The 18408-nt window shown below is 46.3% G+C and overlaps 1 protein-coding gene across 2 annotated transcripts in view; it reads left to right on the top strand.

Moving 5' to 3' along the window:
• The window catches only part of LOC121001596 (fucolectin-6-like), a 159720-nt gene extending 142498 nt beyond the window's left edge, over nucleotides 1-17222 (top strand). For both annotated transcript variants that reach the window (XM_040432759.1, XM_040432757.1), the window contains exons 2-4: nucleotides 13540-13616; nucleotides 14364-14640; nucleotides 16924-17222. In XM_040432759.1, coding sequence (XP_040288693.1) covers nucleotides 13541-13616; nucleotides 14364-14640; nucleotides 16924-17101 — 531 coding nt within the window. In that variant the 5' untranslated portion in view covers nucleotide 13540 and the 3' untranslated portion in view covers nucleotides 17102-17222. The remainder of the gene's footprint in view (nucleotides 1-13539; nucleotides 13617-14363; nucleotides 14641-16923) is intronic.
• Nucleotides 17223-18408: the final 1186 nt, after the last annotated feature.

Raw genomic sequence — 18408 nt, 5'->3', positions numbered from 1 at the left:
CATTTTATAAAACTGACATATACCAACTTCCCCATAATTAAGGAGGGACGACAGCACACCAAATGACACTTTGGTAGTGACAGGTATTACAGTTCCCGTACACTACAGGTGACCACTGACGAAGTTGATCATTTTCCTCTAGCCGTTCTAGCTGGTGATACTGAAGATGTGGGTGGGGTTCCTGATCTGCCTAATTTTGAGGTGTCTCGTGACAATTTTGGGACTGCTCAGCTCAGAGACCCCACTTTGACACGATCAAGGGAAAATGTGAAGGTGTTGAATGGTGTACCACAGTATCCAGGTGCTGATGGTGAGTTTCCCCATATGGCTGTTAACCAGGATCTATTATACCTGGTAAATAAAATACGTGGGGTAATTGTTGAGCAACTGGTGGTGCCCCAACCGTATCGCAGACTGGTATTGGATCTAGCACACAAGCATGTGCTGGGAGGTCATCTTGGGTCTGAAAAGACCAGAGAACGCATCCTCCAGCGTTTTTTTTGGCCACGGATTTTTTCTGAGGTACAGAGGTTTTGTGAATCCTGCCCAGAGTGTCAACTAACTTCTCCTGTGTCACGTTTTAGAAGTCCTTTGGTACCCTTGCCCATTATAGAAGTACCATTTGAAAGTGTGGCCATGGATTTGGTAGGCCCTGTTGTAAAGTCTGCACGGGGACATCAACATATACTTGTAGTGTTAGATTACGCCACACGCTATCCTGAGGCAGTGCCTTTGCGAAACACCTCTGCTAAGCTTATTGCCAAGGAGCTTTTTTACATGTTTTCTCGCACAGGCATGCCAAAGGAGATCCTTACGGATCAGGGGACTCCTTTCATGTCCAAGGTCACTAAAGAAATGTGTAAGCTCTTGAAGATTAAACACCTGCGTACTTCCGTGTATCACCCTCAAACTGATGGCCTAGTTGAAAGATTTAACAAGACACTGAAGGGCATGTTAAAAAAAAGTGGTTAGCAGGGATGGAAAGGACTGGGATTGTTTATTACCTTATTTGATGCTTGCAGTTCGGGAAGTACCGCAGTCCTCAACAGGTTTCTCCCCATTTGAGCTCTTATATGGCAGACACCCACGTGGTCTCCTTGACATTGCTAAGGAAACTTGGGAACAGGAACCCACCCCTTACCGAAGTGTAATAGAGCATATTGCTCTCATGCAAGACAGAATAGCTGCTGTCATGCCCATCGTCAAAGAACACTTAGAGCAGGCTCAAGAGGCACAAAGTTGTGTCTACAACCGGTCAGCTAAAGTTAGAACCTTTAACCCTGGTGACCGAGTGTTGGTGCTAGTGCCCACTGTAAATTCCTGGCTAAGTGGCAAGGGCCATACGAGGTAATAGAAAAAGTGGGAGAGGTAAATTATAAAGTTTACCAGCCTGGTAAAAAGCCTGAACAGTTGTATCATATAAATTTGCTCAAACCCTGGAAGGACAGAGAGACTCTGTCAGCAGTGAGTTCCCCTGGCAGTGTTGCCCCAGAGTTATCGGCAAATAAGATAAACAACCCTTGTAATAATACTGTAGGTGTGCATATCTCAGAGTCCTTGTCCAAGTTTCAAATGCAGGAGACAAAAGAATTTGTCTCAAGAAACACTGATGTGTTCTCAGATTTGCCTGGGCGCACTTCAGTTATCAAACATGACATAATCACTGAGCTGCAGGTACGAGTTCACTTGAAACCATATAGGGTACCTGAAGCTCGGAGACAAGCTATATCTGAAGAAGTAAAAAAGATGTTAGAACTTGGGGTGATTGAAGAGTCGCAAAGTGAGTGGTCCAATCCCATAGTCCTAATCCCAAAGCCAGATGGTACAGTGAGGTTCTGTAATGACTTCCGAAAATTAAATGAAGTGTCAAAGTTTGACGCATACCCAATGCCAAGGGAGTAGATGAATTAATTGAGAGACTTGGCCATGCAAGGTATTTCTCTACCCTTGACCTAACCAAGGGGTACTGGCAAGTGCCCCTTACTGACAGTGCTAAAGAAAAAACGGCTTTTGTCATTCCAGAAGGCCTTTTTCAGTATGTCACCATGCCCTTCGGGTTACATGGGGCACCAGCAACCTTCCAAAGGTTAATGGATGTCCTCCTCAAACCTCATCGTAGATATGCCTCTGCTTATCTAGATGATATCATCATTTTTAGTGATGACTGGGAAAGTAATTTACCAAAAGTGCAGGCGGTGTTGGATTCCCTAACAGCAAACCCTAAGAAATGTGCTTTAGGTCTTGAGGAAGCACGTTATCTAGGGTATATAAATGGGAGAGGTGTAATAAAACCTCAAGTGAATAAGGTAGAAGCCATCCAAGATTGGCCCCGGCCCATAACCAAAAAACAAGTGAGAGCCTTTTTGGGAATTGTGGGGTATTACCGTAGGTTTATCCCAAACTTTGCTAGTGTAGCAGTACCCTTGACAGACCTCACCAAGGGAAGTAAGTCGGCCATGGTAAAATGGAGCACAGAAGCTGAGAGTGCATTTCAGGAGTTAAAGTCTGCCCTTTGTAGACAACCAGTGTTGATGACCCCAGATTTCAAAAAGGTGTTTACTGTACAGACGGATGCCTCTGATGTTGGTTTAGGGGCAGTCCTGTCACAGGAGGTTGGGGGAGAAGAACACCCCGTGACGTACCTGAGTAGAAAACTTACTCCTGCGGAGAAAAATTATAATATTGTCGAACGGGAATGTCTGGTAATTAAATGGGCTCTAGAGACTCTAAGATATTACTTGTTGGGTCGACAGTTCAGGTTGGTGACAGATCATTCCCCCCTTACATGGATGAGTCAGGCCAAGGAGAAAAACGCGAGAGTCACAAGGTGGTTTCTGACTTTACAAAACTTTAAATTTTTGGTTGAGCACAGGTCAGGCAAACTGCAAGGGAATGCAGATGTCCTGTCCAGAACACACTGTTTGGTGAGTAAAAGTGTTCGGCCCCACAGGTTCGAGCAAAGGGGGTGGGTATGTGAGAGAGTGACTGGAAAAGTAGTAGAGAATCGTTATATTTCCCCTAGGTTTCTTTCATATACCATGTACTATGCTACAGGAGGTGGATATCTCAACTAGGAAACCTGGGTGAGATATCAGAAATCCAGGAAAAGATGGTCTGCTTTAGCAAAGCATAGTTTGCTGAGGACTTTGGTAAATTGTGTTGTCGGGCCTGGATTTTAATGGAATGAGGATGCAGGTTGGTAGCGGGGCTCCTCATTCCCTTCCTGTCCAGAACAGGTTTCATATAGAGCTCTCAGCCAGGTGATGGAGCTCAGCTCATTTCTGGGCTATAAAGGTTTGCACTATGAGCATGTCTGGGTGGGGACTGGTTGAACTGACTGGCTTTCACTATTGCTGCTGAAGTCTGTGCAAACAACAAAAAGGACACTGAGTTTATTTTGAATTGTTATGTGGCTGGTACTAGGCCGCCCGTATGGAAAGGGTGATTTTATGTTTAGTTAGTGCTCAGCCGAGCAGGAATTTATTTTGTATCTTTGCCTGAATGTAAAGGCCTTATATTTTGTTTGTGGACGAGAATAAAGAAAACAGGCAAACCCCTGCGTGAACTGTGCCATTGTGTCACTGTCTCTGACTGCTGTCCTACTACTATTGAGCTGATCCCCACAATACACAAATCACTGCAAAAAATGCACCAAAATGATACGCAACTGACAATACTAGATAATTCCTCAGGCCGATGTTAAAAGCTGAGAACTTTGCCAATATCGTCCAGTCAGTAACATATCGGAGCCCCTCATACACCACGTCACGGTGTCTCAGGACGCATGGGGTCCTACCACTAAACTGCCCGTGGTGTGTGAACAGAGTCTGAACATAGCTAGAAATTACCTCACAGCCAGGCTCTCACCTGCCTCCATAGTGGTATCACCAGTGCATTGTGAGGTAGGATAAAGCTGTGAACCGCACCCACAACAGACCATGTGACACAGAAGATACCAGGTGCAAAAGAACGTTACCAACAAAATAAAGTGGCACATTCCATATGTAACACCCCAGAGTTGTGTTACTAAACTCTTTTACCCCGCTACAATCTGTTAAAATCATTAACTTTGTCATCTGATGTAATTTTACATTATGTCATTCACAACTGTGCATTATAAACCTTGTTAATTGTATGTTGCTATAATTTCCATGTTCACCAGCAGGTGGCAGCAATGTTCTGGCAAGGAGTTAAGTTCAGTTTAGTATTCCTAGGCTGGAATAGTTCATTCCAGTTTAGCCCACCCCCCTCTGAGCAGAGTGGGTTGCGCCCACATCCTGCCTCATGGGTAGAGAAGGAAGTTAGAGTCAGTGTGCCAGCCACCCCTGCTAGGGGAAGGCTGTGCGTGTAGTATCTCCCAGATATAGGGAATCAAGCCAGGATCTTGTCTCGGCTGAGACATTAATCATCATCCCCAGCCTAAACCCTGCAGTCTCAGCTGGTAGAAGCAAGCAGACAACTCCAGAATTCCAGGAAGAAACCGTATCCTGTGAAGATAGCTGTGAGTACAGACCAGAGACCCAGGAGAAGTCATTCCTCCTCAGCTAGTCAGTCCCCATACAGCATAAGATAGAAAGTGCATGTAAAAGATCTCCTGGCACCCCGACCGGGTACCTCCGTTGATAGATGCTACTAGTGCTTCCCGAGGCCTCCAAGCACGCCACTCGACACCGATACCACCACAGGAACCAGGAACAGCTCTTACAAGAGCTAGGAGTAATAGCCAGGAGAGTATACACGTATAGCAATCCCCACACACATGAGACGAGGCTCTATGTTGAATGTAAAACAGGAACTCTATATTGATCACACAGCATTGACTTATATACACATGACATACTGAGGACATGACATAGCAGCCAATCCTGTACAGTTTAAACACAAAACGAATCCTATTCTACAAACACAATGGCAATGTCTGTGACGTAATTAACAAACACACTGGCATTGTCTTTGACGCAATCAACAAAATACAATGGGCATTGTCTTTGACGCAATCAACAAAATACAATTACCAAAACACATTGGGCTCTGCCTTTTGATACAATTACCAACCATAATGGGCTAACTTAATCACTCACAGACAGAAAACACACATTTTTTCCAAAACACAGAAAACGCCTCAAATAGCTCTGATCTGGGTGAACAACATATCCAAAAATCACCCAGATCAGAGCAGGGGTTCCCGAATTCCATGGAAGTCACATTTGGCCGGCCGCAAGCATGGCTTTCCTGCCCAAAACAGTTCCACAGATTTAGGCTGTGCGGCTGGTCTGTCTTCTCCTTCAAAGTTAGTATATGGGCCATAATCCTGAGGCAAGAGGCTGGCAAACAGGCCCCTCCAAAACCCAGTGGCGAGGTTATTTTTGCCACACATCTCCCCCTCCCAGGGAAGACTAACCAGATACCTGACCTCACGCTGGTCGGTACCTGAGTTAGTCTGGCAGTCCACCCACAACCATATACTGGACCTGTTGAATTTGGTAGCCTGTCTCTGTCCAGTGAGTCCACCAAGGTTATGTTGGTAACTGGTTCTCCCAGTCTCTGTGTTGCTCCCTGGCTTGGAGTGGAGGTTGCTTTTTGGGCAGGGATCAGCGGTAATCTGCCCTGGTGCCAGCGATACCATGAAAGAAGACTGGTTGGAGCCTGGTTGTTGGAGGGGGAGACCGACTGTCTCCCCTTTGGATACCCAGCTCTGCTGCTGGAGGGGGAGACCGACTGTCCCTACCCCCTGTGCTGTAAGTGCAGAGACCACGGTCCCATCTGCACTGTTGTGGGGCTTACTGTCTCCCCCTCGTGCATTAAGCTGCCGCTGGGGAGAGGAGGTAACGAGCTCCTCTCCCATACATACTTCCAGCCGCTGGGGAGGGCGACCGACCGTCCCCCCGCTCCCAATACAGTGTCCTGCTGCTGGGGAAAGGAGACTGGGCTCTCTATTCCCTGCTGGACACAGTGCCGCTGGGGGACAGGACCAACTGTCTCTGCCCCCTGTAACTCAGCCTGCCGCTGGGGAATGGAGACTGGGCTCCCAATTCCCTGCAGGACCGGTGGAGAGACCTCGGTCTCATCTCCACCGGCACCCTGGGGTTCTTCCCAGTAAACCTCCACAATATCTTCCCAGCTGAAGAGGTCTGGCTCTGGCTCTGTCACTGCTCTCTCTCTGAGCCTTCTCACTGGAGTGGAACAGCTGCTGGTAGCCCTGTTCCAGCTCCATCTCCCGAGTCACCAGGTGGACCAGGTCCTGCTCAATCTCATGAGTGTAGTCCCAGTCATACCTGCTCTCCCTCCATTCCAAGAGATCACGGAACTGGGCTTGTGTAGGGCTCCCAAACTCCAGCTCTGAAAAAGTCTCCCATAACAAGCCAGGACCATCAAACTCCTCTCCCTCTGGCTTGTCATGCCCAGCTGTCCTGGGTAGGTACTGTGCCCCATACCACTAGAGTGCCTGGTAGGCATCTTCCAGCCACAGCTCCTGCCATGCTAGGTGTTCCAATTTCTTTACCCATTCCTCCCGGGGCTGCTCTCCCAGGAAGGGCATCCGCAAGGCTACTCGCTTCTGTAACCGCTGGTCTTCTGTGGAAAGTCTCTCGTCCCGCATATACGTCACAATACCCAGTGCCTGGTACCAGATGCCTTTGTGGACTGCATCTCTGTCATCCATGACACCCTCATCGTACTCCACTGCTGTTTCCATTCTAGTGCTGTCAGGGTGGCTGTACTAGGACATGCGTTGCCCTCAAATTGTAAAATCCATGGAATTATGTCTCCTGTAGCTGTACTTCTGGCTGTGGGAACAATCCCGCCGCTTGCCACCAATGTAAAAGATCTCCTGGCACCCCGACCGGGTACCTCCGTTGATAGATGCTCCTAGTGCCTCCCGAGGACTCCAAGCACTCCACTCGACACCAATACCACCTCAGGAACAAGGAACAGCTCTTACAAGAGCTAGGAGTAACGGCCAGGAGAGTATACACGTATAGAAATCCCCACACACATGAGACGAGGCTCTATGTTAAATGTAAAACAGGAACTCTTTATTGAACACACAGCATTGACTTATTGACACACAGCATTGACTTATTGACATACTGAGGACATGACATAGCAGCCAATCCTGTACAGTTTAAACACAAAACTAACCCTATTCAACAAACACAATGGCATTGTCTGTGACGCAATTAACTAACACAATGGCATTGTCTGAGACGCAATCAACAACATACAATTACCAAAACACATTGGGCTCTGCCTGTGATACAATTACCAAACATAATGGCCTAACTTATTCACTCACAGACAGAAACCACACATTTTTCCCAAAACGCAGAAAACACCTTTAAGCCCCACATATCCCCATAATGTATACATCCATGGATAGCTCTGATCTGGGTGAACAACATATCCAAAAATCACCCAGATCCGAGCAGGGGTTCCCGAATTCCATGGAAGTCACATTTGCCGACCGCAAGCATGGCTTTACTGCCCATAACAGTTCCAGAGATTTAGGCTGTGCGGCCGGTCTGTCTTCTCCTTCAAAGTTAGTATATGGGCCATAATCCTGAGGCAAGAGGCTGGCAAACAGGCCCCTCCAAAACCCAGTGGCGAGGTTATTTTTGCCACAGTGCAGAACATAAATTCCTGCCAACCATTGCCAATACCTGCTGGGACCTAAGACTAAAGCTGTATCTTGCTTGGATGAAAGCTACAACCAGTAAAGAAAAAAAGTTTGAACTTTAACAAAGGTTGGATCTCAATTACTGCTGCAAATCCCTCTATTACTCCTACTAGCAACACACTCATTTTATTGCAAGTGAGCCAGGATCCAGGAGTCCAGCCGTACCCAGGTAGGAGACAGCATTGACACCATTACTACTAACATACAGAGACATTACACCACTCTGGCATTCCTAACCTGGGGCGTGAGTTATAACATCTTAAGGACACAGGACGTACCGGTACGCCCTATTTCCCGAGTCCTTAAGGACACGGGACGTACCGGTACGTCCTATCTTTAAATAGGCATTCCGGCGCCCCAGGGGTTAATCTGAAAAGGATGCCGGCTGAAATCATTCAGCCGGCATCCTGTCACAACGCCAGGGGGGGTCATGTGATCCCCCCCGTGTCAGCGATCGCAGCAAACCGCAGGTCAATTCAGACCTGCGCTTTTTGCAGTTTCTGATCCCCCGCGGTACATCAAGATTTTGCACCCCCTTCCTGCACGATTTGATGCCGGCGGGTGGTGCAGGGGGGGTGTCGCAGGCGATGGGGGCGTTGCGGGAGGCGGGCGGTGCGGCAGGCGGGATCGCGATCCCCCGCCCGCCTCCCCTTGAAAATTTGTTGGCTAGTGGGTTATACCAGGGTTATACCATTTGTTGGCTAGTGGGTTATACCAGGGTGCCAGCACATTGCTGACACCCTAGTATAAACGGCTGACATCTGTGCAGATGTCAGCCGTTTAACCCTTTCCATACCGCGGTCCGTACGGACCGCGGTATGGAAAAGGTTATCTGTCATCGGTCAGGGAGCTCCCTCCCTCTCCCATCGGGGGCTGCTGTGCCTTTGCAGCCCCCCGATGGAGAGGGAGAGAGCCCCCCGACAGCCCCGTGCTCACCCTTCCCCGTCTGCGAAGTTGTGGCAGACGGGGAAGGTTCCCATGGCAACAGGACGCCGTCTCAGGCATCCTGCTGTCCATGGTGCTGAACAGATCTGTGCTAAAAGCATAGATCTGTTCAGTGTAAGTAAAGTACAGTACAATATATATTGTACTGTACTGTATTATACAGACATCAGACCCACTGGATCTTCAAGAACCAAGTGGGTCTGGGTCAAAAAAATGTAAAAAAAAAGTTATTATAAAATTTATCACTGAATAAAAATTAAAAAAATACACTACACATATTAGGTATCGCGGCGTCCGTAACGACCTGATCTATAAAACGGTCATGTTACTTTCCCCGCACGGTGAACGCCATAGAAATAAAAAAATAAAAACTATGAGAAAATTGAAATTTTGCCCACCTTACTTCCCAAAAAAGGTAATAAAAGTAATAAAAAAAAGGCATGTACGCCAAAATAGTACCAATCAAACCGTCATCTCATCCCGCAAAAAATGAGACCCTACTCAAGATAATCGCCCAAAAACTGAAAAAACTATGGCTCTTAGACTATGGAAACACTAAAACATGATTTTTTCTTTGTTTCAAAAATGAAATTATTGTGTAAAACTTACATAAATAAAAATAAAGTATACATATTAGGTATCGCCGCGTCCGTATCGACCGGCTCTATATAAATATTACATGACCTAACCCCTCAGGTGACCACCCAAAAAAAAAAAAAAAAAAAACGGTGTAAAAAAAACCCATTTTATGCCATCTTACGTCGCAAAAAGTGTAATAGCAAGCGATAAAAAAGTCATATGCACCCCAAAATAGAGCCAATCAAACCATCATCTCATCCCGCAAAAAATGAGACCCTACTCAAGATAATCGCCCAAAAACTGAAAAAACTATGGCTCTTAGACTATGGAGACACAAACATTTTTTTTGGTTTTAAAAATGAAGTTATTGTATAAAACTTACATAAATAAAAAAATTGTATACATATTGGGTATCGCCGCGTCCGTGACAACCTGCTCTATAAAATTACCACATGATCTAACCTGTCAGATGAATGTTATAAATAAAATAAAAAAACGTGCCAAAAAAGCTATTTCTTGTTACCTTGCCGCACAAAAAGTGTAATATAGAGCAACCAAAAATCATATGTACCCTAAACTAGTACCAACAATACTGCCACCCTATTCCGTAATTTCTAAAATGGGGTCACTTTTATGGAGTTTCTACTCTAGGGGTGCATCAGGGGGGCTTCAAATGGGACATGGTGTCAAAAAAACCAGTCCAGCAAAATCTGCCTTCCAAAAATCGTATGGCATTCCTTTCCTTCTGCGCCCTGCCGTGTGCCCGTACAGCAGTTTACGACCACGTATGGGGTGTTTCTGTAAACTACAGAATCAGGGCCATAAATATTGAGTTTTGTTTGGCTGTTAACCCTTGCTTTGTAACTGGAAAAAAAATATTAAAATGGAAAATCTGCCAAAAAAGTGAAATTTTGAAATTGTATCTCTATTTTCCATTAAATCTTGTGCAACACCTAAAGGGTTAACAAAGTTTGTAAAATCAGTTTTGAATACCTTGAGGGGTGTAGTTTCTTAGATGGGGTCACTTTTATGGAGTTTGTACTCTAGGGGTGCATCAGGGGGGCTTCAAATGGGACATGGTGTCAAAAAACAGTCCAGCAAAATCTGGCATCCAAAAACCATACGGCGCACCTTTTACTCTACGCCCCGCTGTGTGGCCGTACAGTAGTTAACGGCCACATATTGGGTGTTTCTGTAAACGGAAGAGTCAGGGAAATAAAGATACAGTCTTGTTTGGCTGTTAACCCTTGCTTTGTTAGTGGAAAAAATGGGTTAAAATGGAAAATTAGGCAAAAAAATGAAATTCTCAAATTTCATCCCCATTTGCCAATAACTCTTGTGCAACACCTAAAGGGTTAACGAAGTTTGTAAAATCAGTTTTGAATACCTTGAGGGGTGTAGTTTATAGATGGGGTCATTTTTGGGCGGTTTCTATTATGTAAGCCTCGCAAAGTGACTTCAGACCTGTAGTGGTCCCTAAAAATTGGGTTTTTGTAAATTTCTGAAAAATTTCAAGATTTGCTTCTAAACTTCTAAGCCTTGTAACATCCCCAAAAAATAAAATATCATTCCCAAAATAATTCAAACATGAAGTAGACATATGGGGAATGTAAAGTCATCACCATTTTTGGGGGTATTACTATGTATTACAGAAGTAGAGAAACTGAAACTTTGAAATTTGCTAATTTTTCCAATTTTTTGGTAAAATAGGTATTTTTTTTAATGCAAAAAAATTAACTTTTTTGACCCACTTTTAGCAGTGGCATGAAGTACAATATGTGACGAAAAAACAATCTCAGAATGGCCTGGATAAGTCAAAGTGTTTTAAAGTTATCTCCACTTAAAGTGACACTGGTCAGATTTGCAAAAAATGGCCTGGTCCTTAAGGTGAAATAAGGCTGTGTCCTTAAGGGTTAAAGGGCCCTGCGCAAACTGCAATTAGCGTCACGAACAAACCATAGACTATTATGCCCATATCCTGACCCACTGAATAATTTGACTTCAGTGTAACCGTACCACGGTCCTGCTCTATTGCACATACACACAAAGACAAAAACTCACTGAAAAAAGTGGCCTAAACGGGTGGAAATGCTCCAAACCCAGACACTGCAGCGTGACCCTGTTCACACACCACGGGCAGTTGAGTGGTAGGACCCCATGTGCGCTGAGACCCTGTGACGTGGTGCATGAGGGGCTCCGATATGTTCCTGACTGGAAGATATTGGCAAAGTTCTCAGCTTTTAACATCGGCTTGAGGAATTATCTAGTACAGGGAGTGCAGAATTATTAGGCAAGTTGTATTTTTGAGGATTCATTTTATTATTGAACAACAACCATGTTCTCAATGAACCCAAAAAACTCATTAATATCAAAGCTGAATATTTTTGGAAGTAGTTTTTAGTTTGTTTTTAGTTTTAGCTATTTTAGGGGGATATCTGTGTGTGCAGGTGACTATTACTGTGCATAATTATTAGGCAACTTAACAAAAAACAAATATATACCCATTTCAATTATTTATTTTTACCAGTGAAACCAATATAGCATCTCAACATTCACAAATATACATTTCTGACATTCAAAAACAAAACAAAAACAAATCAGTGACCAATATAGCCACCTTTCTTTGCAAGGACACTCAAAAGCCTGCCATCCATGGATTCTGTCAGTGTTTTGATCTGTTCACCATCAACATTGCGTGCAGCAGCAACCACAGCCTCCCAGACACTGTTCAGAGAGGTGTACTGTTTTCCCTCCTTGTAAATCTCACATTTGATGATGGACCACAGGTTCTAAATGGGGTTCAGATCAGGTGAACAAGGAGGCCATGTCATTAGATTTTCTTCTTTTATACCCTTTCTTGCCAGCCACGCTGTGGAGTACTTGGACGCGTGTGATGGAGCATTGTCCTGCATGAAAATCATGTTTTTTTTGAAGGATGCAGACTTCTTCCTGTACCACTGCTTGAAGAAGGTGTCTTCCAGAAACTGGCAGTAGGACTGGGAGTTGAGCTTGACTCCATCCTCAACCCGAAAAGGCCCCACAAGCTCATCTTTGATGATACCAGCCCAAACCAGTACTCCACCTCCACCTTGCTGGCGTCTGAGTCGGACTGGAGCTCTCTGCCCTTTACCAATCCAGCCACGGGCCCATCCATCTGGCCCATCAAGACTCACTCTCATTTCATCAGTCCAAAAAACCTTAGAAAAATCAGTCTTGAGATATTTCTTGGCCCAGTCTTGACGTTTCAGCTTGTGTGTCTTGTTCAGTGGTGGTCGTCTTTCAGCCTTTCTTACCTTGGCCATGTCTCTGAGTATTGCACACCTTGTGCTTTTGGGCAGTCCAGTGATGTTGCAGCTCTGAAATATGGCCAAACTGGTGGCAAGTGGCATCTTGGCAGCTGCACGCTTGACTTTTCTCAGTTCATGGGCAGTTATTTTGCGCCTTGGTTTTTCCACACGCTTCTTGCGACCCTGTTGACTATTTTGAATGAAACGCTTGATTGTTCGATGATCACGCTTCAGAAGCTTTGCAATTTTAAGAGTGCTGCATCCCTCTGCAAGATATCTCACAATTTTTGACTTTTCTGAGCCTGTCAAGTCCTTCTTTTGACCCATTTTGCACACCTAATATAGGGTGTTGATGTCATTAGACCACACCCCTTCTCATTACAGAGATGCACATCACCTAATATGCTTAATTGGTAGTAGGCTTTCGAGCCTATACAGCTTGGAGTAAGACAACATGCATAAAGAGGATGATGTGGTCAAAATACTCATTTGCCTAATAATTCTGCACGCAGTGTATTGTCAGTTGAGTATCATTTTGGTGCATTTTTTGCAGTGAATTGTAAGAAATTGTCACAATTACCCCCCCCCCCCCCCATAGATTGGTCATTATACTGTATATAATAGGGTTATGATGTTGTCTGCTGCAGAGCATTTCACCTGTTTAAGTTATAGACAATTACTGATCCGGAGATATATTATACTGTAGTCACACCCAAAGCTGCATTCACAATTGCATTGCTTTCTCCAAGACCTGGCAGATTACTGTCTTACTTCAAGGCCAGTATATAGGTTGTAACTGGTCCTTCTCCCAAATAATACAGAGCACATGTGGACAATGTACACACTGTGCAGTATTCTGGTTTACAGATATACTGGACAACATGCTGCAGCAGGAGAACTGATAGGGGTGAACCCAACAACGCAACTCCTAGAGTGACTGCAGCTCAGTAAGTGACCGCACAGTCTCTCCTTATTATAACATTTATTACATTCAGGGACTGTTATTGAGTAGTAATATTCTCCTCCATCTTTGTGTTACTCTTCTTCCTCCAGAATGAATCTCCTGTCGTCTCTGGTTCTGTTCGGATCTCTGGCTCTGACTCTGGGGTGCAGTGGTCCTGATCCAGGAGGTGAGATGTCAACTATTAGCAGGGCTATAATATGCCTGGTCTGGATTATACCATGGGCAGAGGGATTAGATGCCCCGGACCATACTCTACGTGGGGTCTCCAGCACCCTGCATTCAACAGGACCTGATCATGGTGTCGGCAGTGGTATTATAAAGCAACTATATGGGGTCATTATGTGGACACTGTGCACAGGCTTCAGGCCACAGACACTCCTTCTCTTTCTAGTCTTGGTTTTATCAGTATGGTGGCTGGTACCAACTGCCAGGAGCAGCAGCACTTCAAGACCAGCTGCCCCAGGTATCTGGCAGAAACTGCTCTAACCCAGCTCCTTGCTCTTTACCTTCTGTGTTGAAAAGACCCCCCCCCCCCCAAAAAAAAAATAAAAAATAAAAAATGACTCCAGGATACCTTCAAAAATAATAGAAATTCACCTAAACCATTTCCGCAATGAACAGAGCAGCCACCCTGTGTCACGGCTCTGACATACTGCTGAAGACCTATAGAATAGTGTCGCCGATAAGAGGATAATGGTCCATCAGAGAGCTGATGGACACCTCCTCCACCATAGTGGTCCACAGTGCCCAGAGGACGCAAACACTGCTGGGAGGATCACTGCTGCCACAAAGCCTGGTGCCGGGAAATCATTAGCACTATGGCAAAAGCAACCCTGAGCAGGACAACAAAGGACATCAGGACTCACAACTCAGCCACATATTACTGAAAGCTCCTCTGTTCTTCTTTCCTTAGCCACAAATATAGCAAGAAATGGAGAAGCCTCCCAGGATTCCACTGTGGCAGATGACACAATCGCTTCAAATGCCATAGATGGTAACACAAACCCATATGTCGCATCACAGTCATGCAGTATGACCTCTGGATTGTACAATCCCTGGTGGAAGGTGGACCTGAAACAGACCTACAAGATATCACATGTCGTCCTAACAAACCTGAGGGACTGCTGTCAGGAGCTGCTGCTGGGAGCCGAGGTCAGAATCGGGAACAACCCTGACAACAACAACCCAGTGTAAGTTCGTATAAGACAAAATATGCTCACTTTGTATTCATCGAGAACAAGCAACCAGAATGTCCCATCTTGTGTTCATTGGTGTAGGAACCCCCAAAAATCTGGGGGGGACAGCATTTTTGCTCTCCGGGTATATTCTTATTCAGTAAACTGCGAGTTGTTTATATCGTTAAATTTTAAGTGTGTGTGTGTGAAAAATCTCACAACAAAAAAATATGCAAAAGGAACAGTTCTTTGTTTATCAGGTCACAGAAATTAACCAAACGTTTGGCATATATTTCAGTTATTTCGGGTACTTTCTCTGGCACCCCCCCCCCCGCCAAAACAATAATCTCCCCTTATATATAATTTACTTACAGTTCTGAAGACTCAGGGGTGCTGGCTGGCTTGGCCTCAGGGGTGCTGGCTGGCTTGGCCTCAGGGGTGCTGGCTGGCTTGGCCTCAGGGGTGCTGGCTGGCTTGGCCTCAGGGGTGCTGGCTGGCTTGGCCTCAGGGGTGCTGGCTGGCTTGGCCTAAGAAATGCTGGCTGGCTTGGCCTCAGGGGTGCTGGCTGGCTTGGCCTCAGGGGTGCTGGCTGGCTTGGCCTCAGGGGTGCTGGCTGGCTTGGCCTCAGGGGTGCTGGCTGGCTTGGCCTCAGGGGTGCTGGCTGGCTTGGCCTCAGGGGTGCTGGCTGGCTTGGCCTCATGGGTGCTGGCTGGCTTGGCCGGGCAGAAGGAGTGTGGGAGACTGTGAGGCCTTTTTCTCCAAGCTGCTCCGGATCAGTGCTCTGGGCAGCTGGGCTCTGGGCTGGAAGTGGGCACAATAAGAAAAAAATATTTTTCATTACACCTCAGGTCAGACCACCAATCAGACCCCCAATGTTAATCAGACCTCAGCTAACAGCCCCAATAAGATACCCAATGTTAATAAGACCTCAGATCACACCTCAGCTCAGACCCCAATATGAATGACCCCCAATCAGACCTCAGATAAGAGCCCCATGCCTCATAGCAGCCCCCAGTGCCTCTCATCAGCCCCCCCAGTGCCTCTCATCAGCCCCCCCCAGCACCTCTCATCAGCCAGTAATAACAGCCCCCCCAATCATGTGCCAGTAATACCAGGGCCCCTCCAATCATGTGCCAGTAATACCAGGGCCCCCCCAATCATGTGCCAGTAATTCCAGGGCCCCCCCAATCATGTGGCAGTAATACCAGGGCCCCCCAATCATGTGCCAGTAAAAACAGGGCCCCCCAATCATGTGCCAGTAATACCAGGGCCCCCCAATAATATGCCAGTAATACCAGGGCCCCCCCAATCATGTGCCAGTAATACCAGGGCCCCGCAATCATGTGCCAGTAATACCAGGGCCCCCCTAATCATGTGCCAGTAATACCAGCCCCCCCCCATTATATGCCAGTAAAAAAACTAAGTATTGTATATAGTTAAAAAAAAAATTAACACTTATACTTACCTCTTTGGAGCGATGCGATGCATTCCTCTTCCGGCCAGTGTCCCGACTCCAGCGCTGTACGCTCAGGCGGCGCGATGATGTCATCGTGCCGCCTACGCCGGCCTCTGATAGGCTGCCGGCCTGGTAGTGCCGGCAGCCTATGAGAGGAACAGGAAAGGGACACACCTCCCCTGCCCTGCTCCTCCGCAGCCTTCTGTTTGTATCGCTGTCCTGAGGACGACGATACAAACAGATCACTATGGAGATGAGCGCTTCGCTTCCACAATGGAAGCGCTCATCTCAGTGCCTGCCCCGCCGCCGCCGCACACACTGCCGCTGGGGGGGATATGACCAAACCTGTTCCCCCGCATTATTTCCTGGGGGGGATCCGTCCCATCCTGTGTTTCTCTACAATGTCCCATCCTGTGTCTCTCCACAATGTCCCATCCTGTGTCTCTCCACAATGTCCCATTCTGTGTCTCTCCACAATGTCCCATCCTGTGTCTCTCCACAATGTCCCATCCTGTGTCTCTCCACAATGTCCCATCCTGTGTCTCTCCACAATGTCCCATCCTGTGTCTCTCCACAATGTCCCATCCTGTGTTTCTCCACAATGTCCCATCTTGTGTTTCTCCACAATGTCCCATCCTGTGTTTCTCCACAATGCCCCATCCTGTGTTTCTCCACAATGTCCCATCCTGTGTTTCTCCACAATGTTCCATCCTGTGTTTCTCCTCAGTGTCTTGTCTTTTGTTTCTCTACAATGTCCCATGTTATGGTTTTTTTCAACAATGTCCCAATCTTGCTTTTCTCTACAATAATCATCACAATCTTTTGCTGGTTCTCCCTTCCAGGTGTGGCACGGTCACCAATATTGAATCTGTAACCTTGCCCTTCTGCTGTAATGGGATGGAAGGTCAGTTCGTCAGTGTGGTTATTCCAGGTCGCTACGAAGTCCTGACCCTTTGTGAGGTTGAGGTTTATGAAGAACCAGTCACTGTTGCTCCCCCGGAGAATAAAGTCTGCTGGTAGCTGCCAAGCTTCAGAACTCCAAAAACATCAGATCTTTTCTGCGTCTTCTTCAGCGTCTCCAGCTCTGTATTCTGTAGACAGGTTTCCATTGTGTAAGCAATTACTTGAGGTTTGAAGGTGCATGTCCTCCACTATATCTCTGCATATTGTAAAACCCAAAAATAAATACTTGCTCTTTAATTCACACCCATGTCTGAGTTTTTTGAATTATCAATTACAGAAAAGAAAGAAAAGAAAAATAAAATCTAGAGAATCAGCACCACTGCCCTCACATGGAGTGCCTGCAGGAATCTTACAATACACCAACCAGCCAGGACATTAAAACCAAATATTTTGTATCTCCCCCATTCTGGGTCATGGTGGTAACGAACGGCTTGTTCAACCCCTTCCAGACCGTCACAGTATATGTATGGTGCAACAAAAGAATTGTCACTATGCCTAATCACATGGTAACGGGTTAAGATGGCTGCTGCCTCAACTAAGGGTCCAGGGAGATTGCACCACCCCCTGCAGCCCCGTTCGCTGTGATTGGCCTGCCAGTGAGGGGGCTACAGGTGGGCTCCAATGGGGGTTACTGGTCCTGAAATGGACAGCACCAATCACCCCTGAGATTAGACAATGGATGCCATTATTTGACGTCCCGTGTAAGCACTGCGATTAGCTGGGATGCTTTACCATTCAGTCATAGCACTAAAGGGGCCTCCAGAATAGGAAGAACCTCTCCACACACCGCCATTCTAGCTGCTGACTGCCTGCAGGGAAGTTCTGTGCACCGCTGTGCTGTTCATTAGCTGGCTGGGACTTGTGGTGCACCACCGTCTGCCGTCTACTGTGTTATAGTGAAGAAAAACTATATCTGAAGCATCTGCATTGTTCAATGAGCCTATTCATCTTCAGCAGTCCCAGATCCCTGCTCCCTAAGTCCCAATCGCTGTTCCTCCCCACCTGTCCACTTATGGTGGACGGCAAACAAACTGTCAACGCTTTTATGTCACTATGTTTCTCCAGCTATGACTGCCAAGAGCTGATTAGTGTCTTCCTCACCGACCTGCGGCTGTGCAAATATTCTGGAGTTTTAGCCTTGGGAAAGTCCTCACACCCCTCAGTGTCCTCACATTCTGTCCTTTCGCTCCTTGTGCCATCAGTTCCCCCATCGTTCTGCCCTCAGTCCCCAGAAAGAGAAAGTGAGAAGAAGGTGAGAAATCTTTACTGATTTACTGAGAAAAACCTCACATTGACATAAGTCTTTAGCCCCTTTACTCAGGACATAAGTCTTCAGCCCCTTTACTCAGGACATAAGTCTTCAG

This window comes from Bufo bufo, chromosome 5 (assembly GCF_905171765.1).
Source record: "Bufo bufo chromosome 5, aBufBuf1.1, whole genome shotgun sequence".
Lineage (NCBI taxonomy): Eukaryota > Metazoa > Chordata > Amphibia > Anura > Bufonidae > Bufo > Bufo bufo.
Note: the sequence above shows the minus strand (reverse complement) of the source record. Positions and strands in the feature narration are given on the sequence as shown.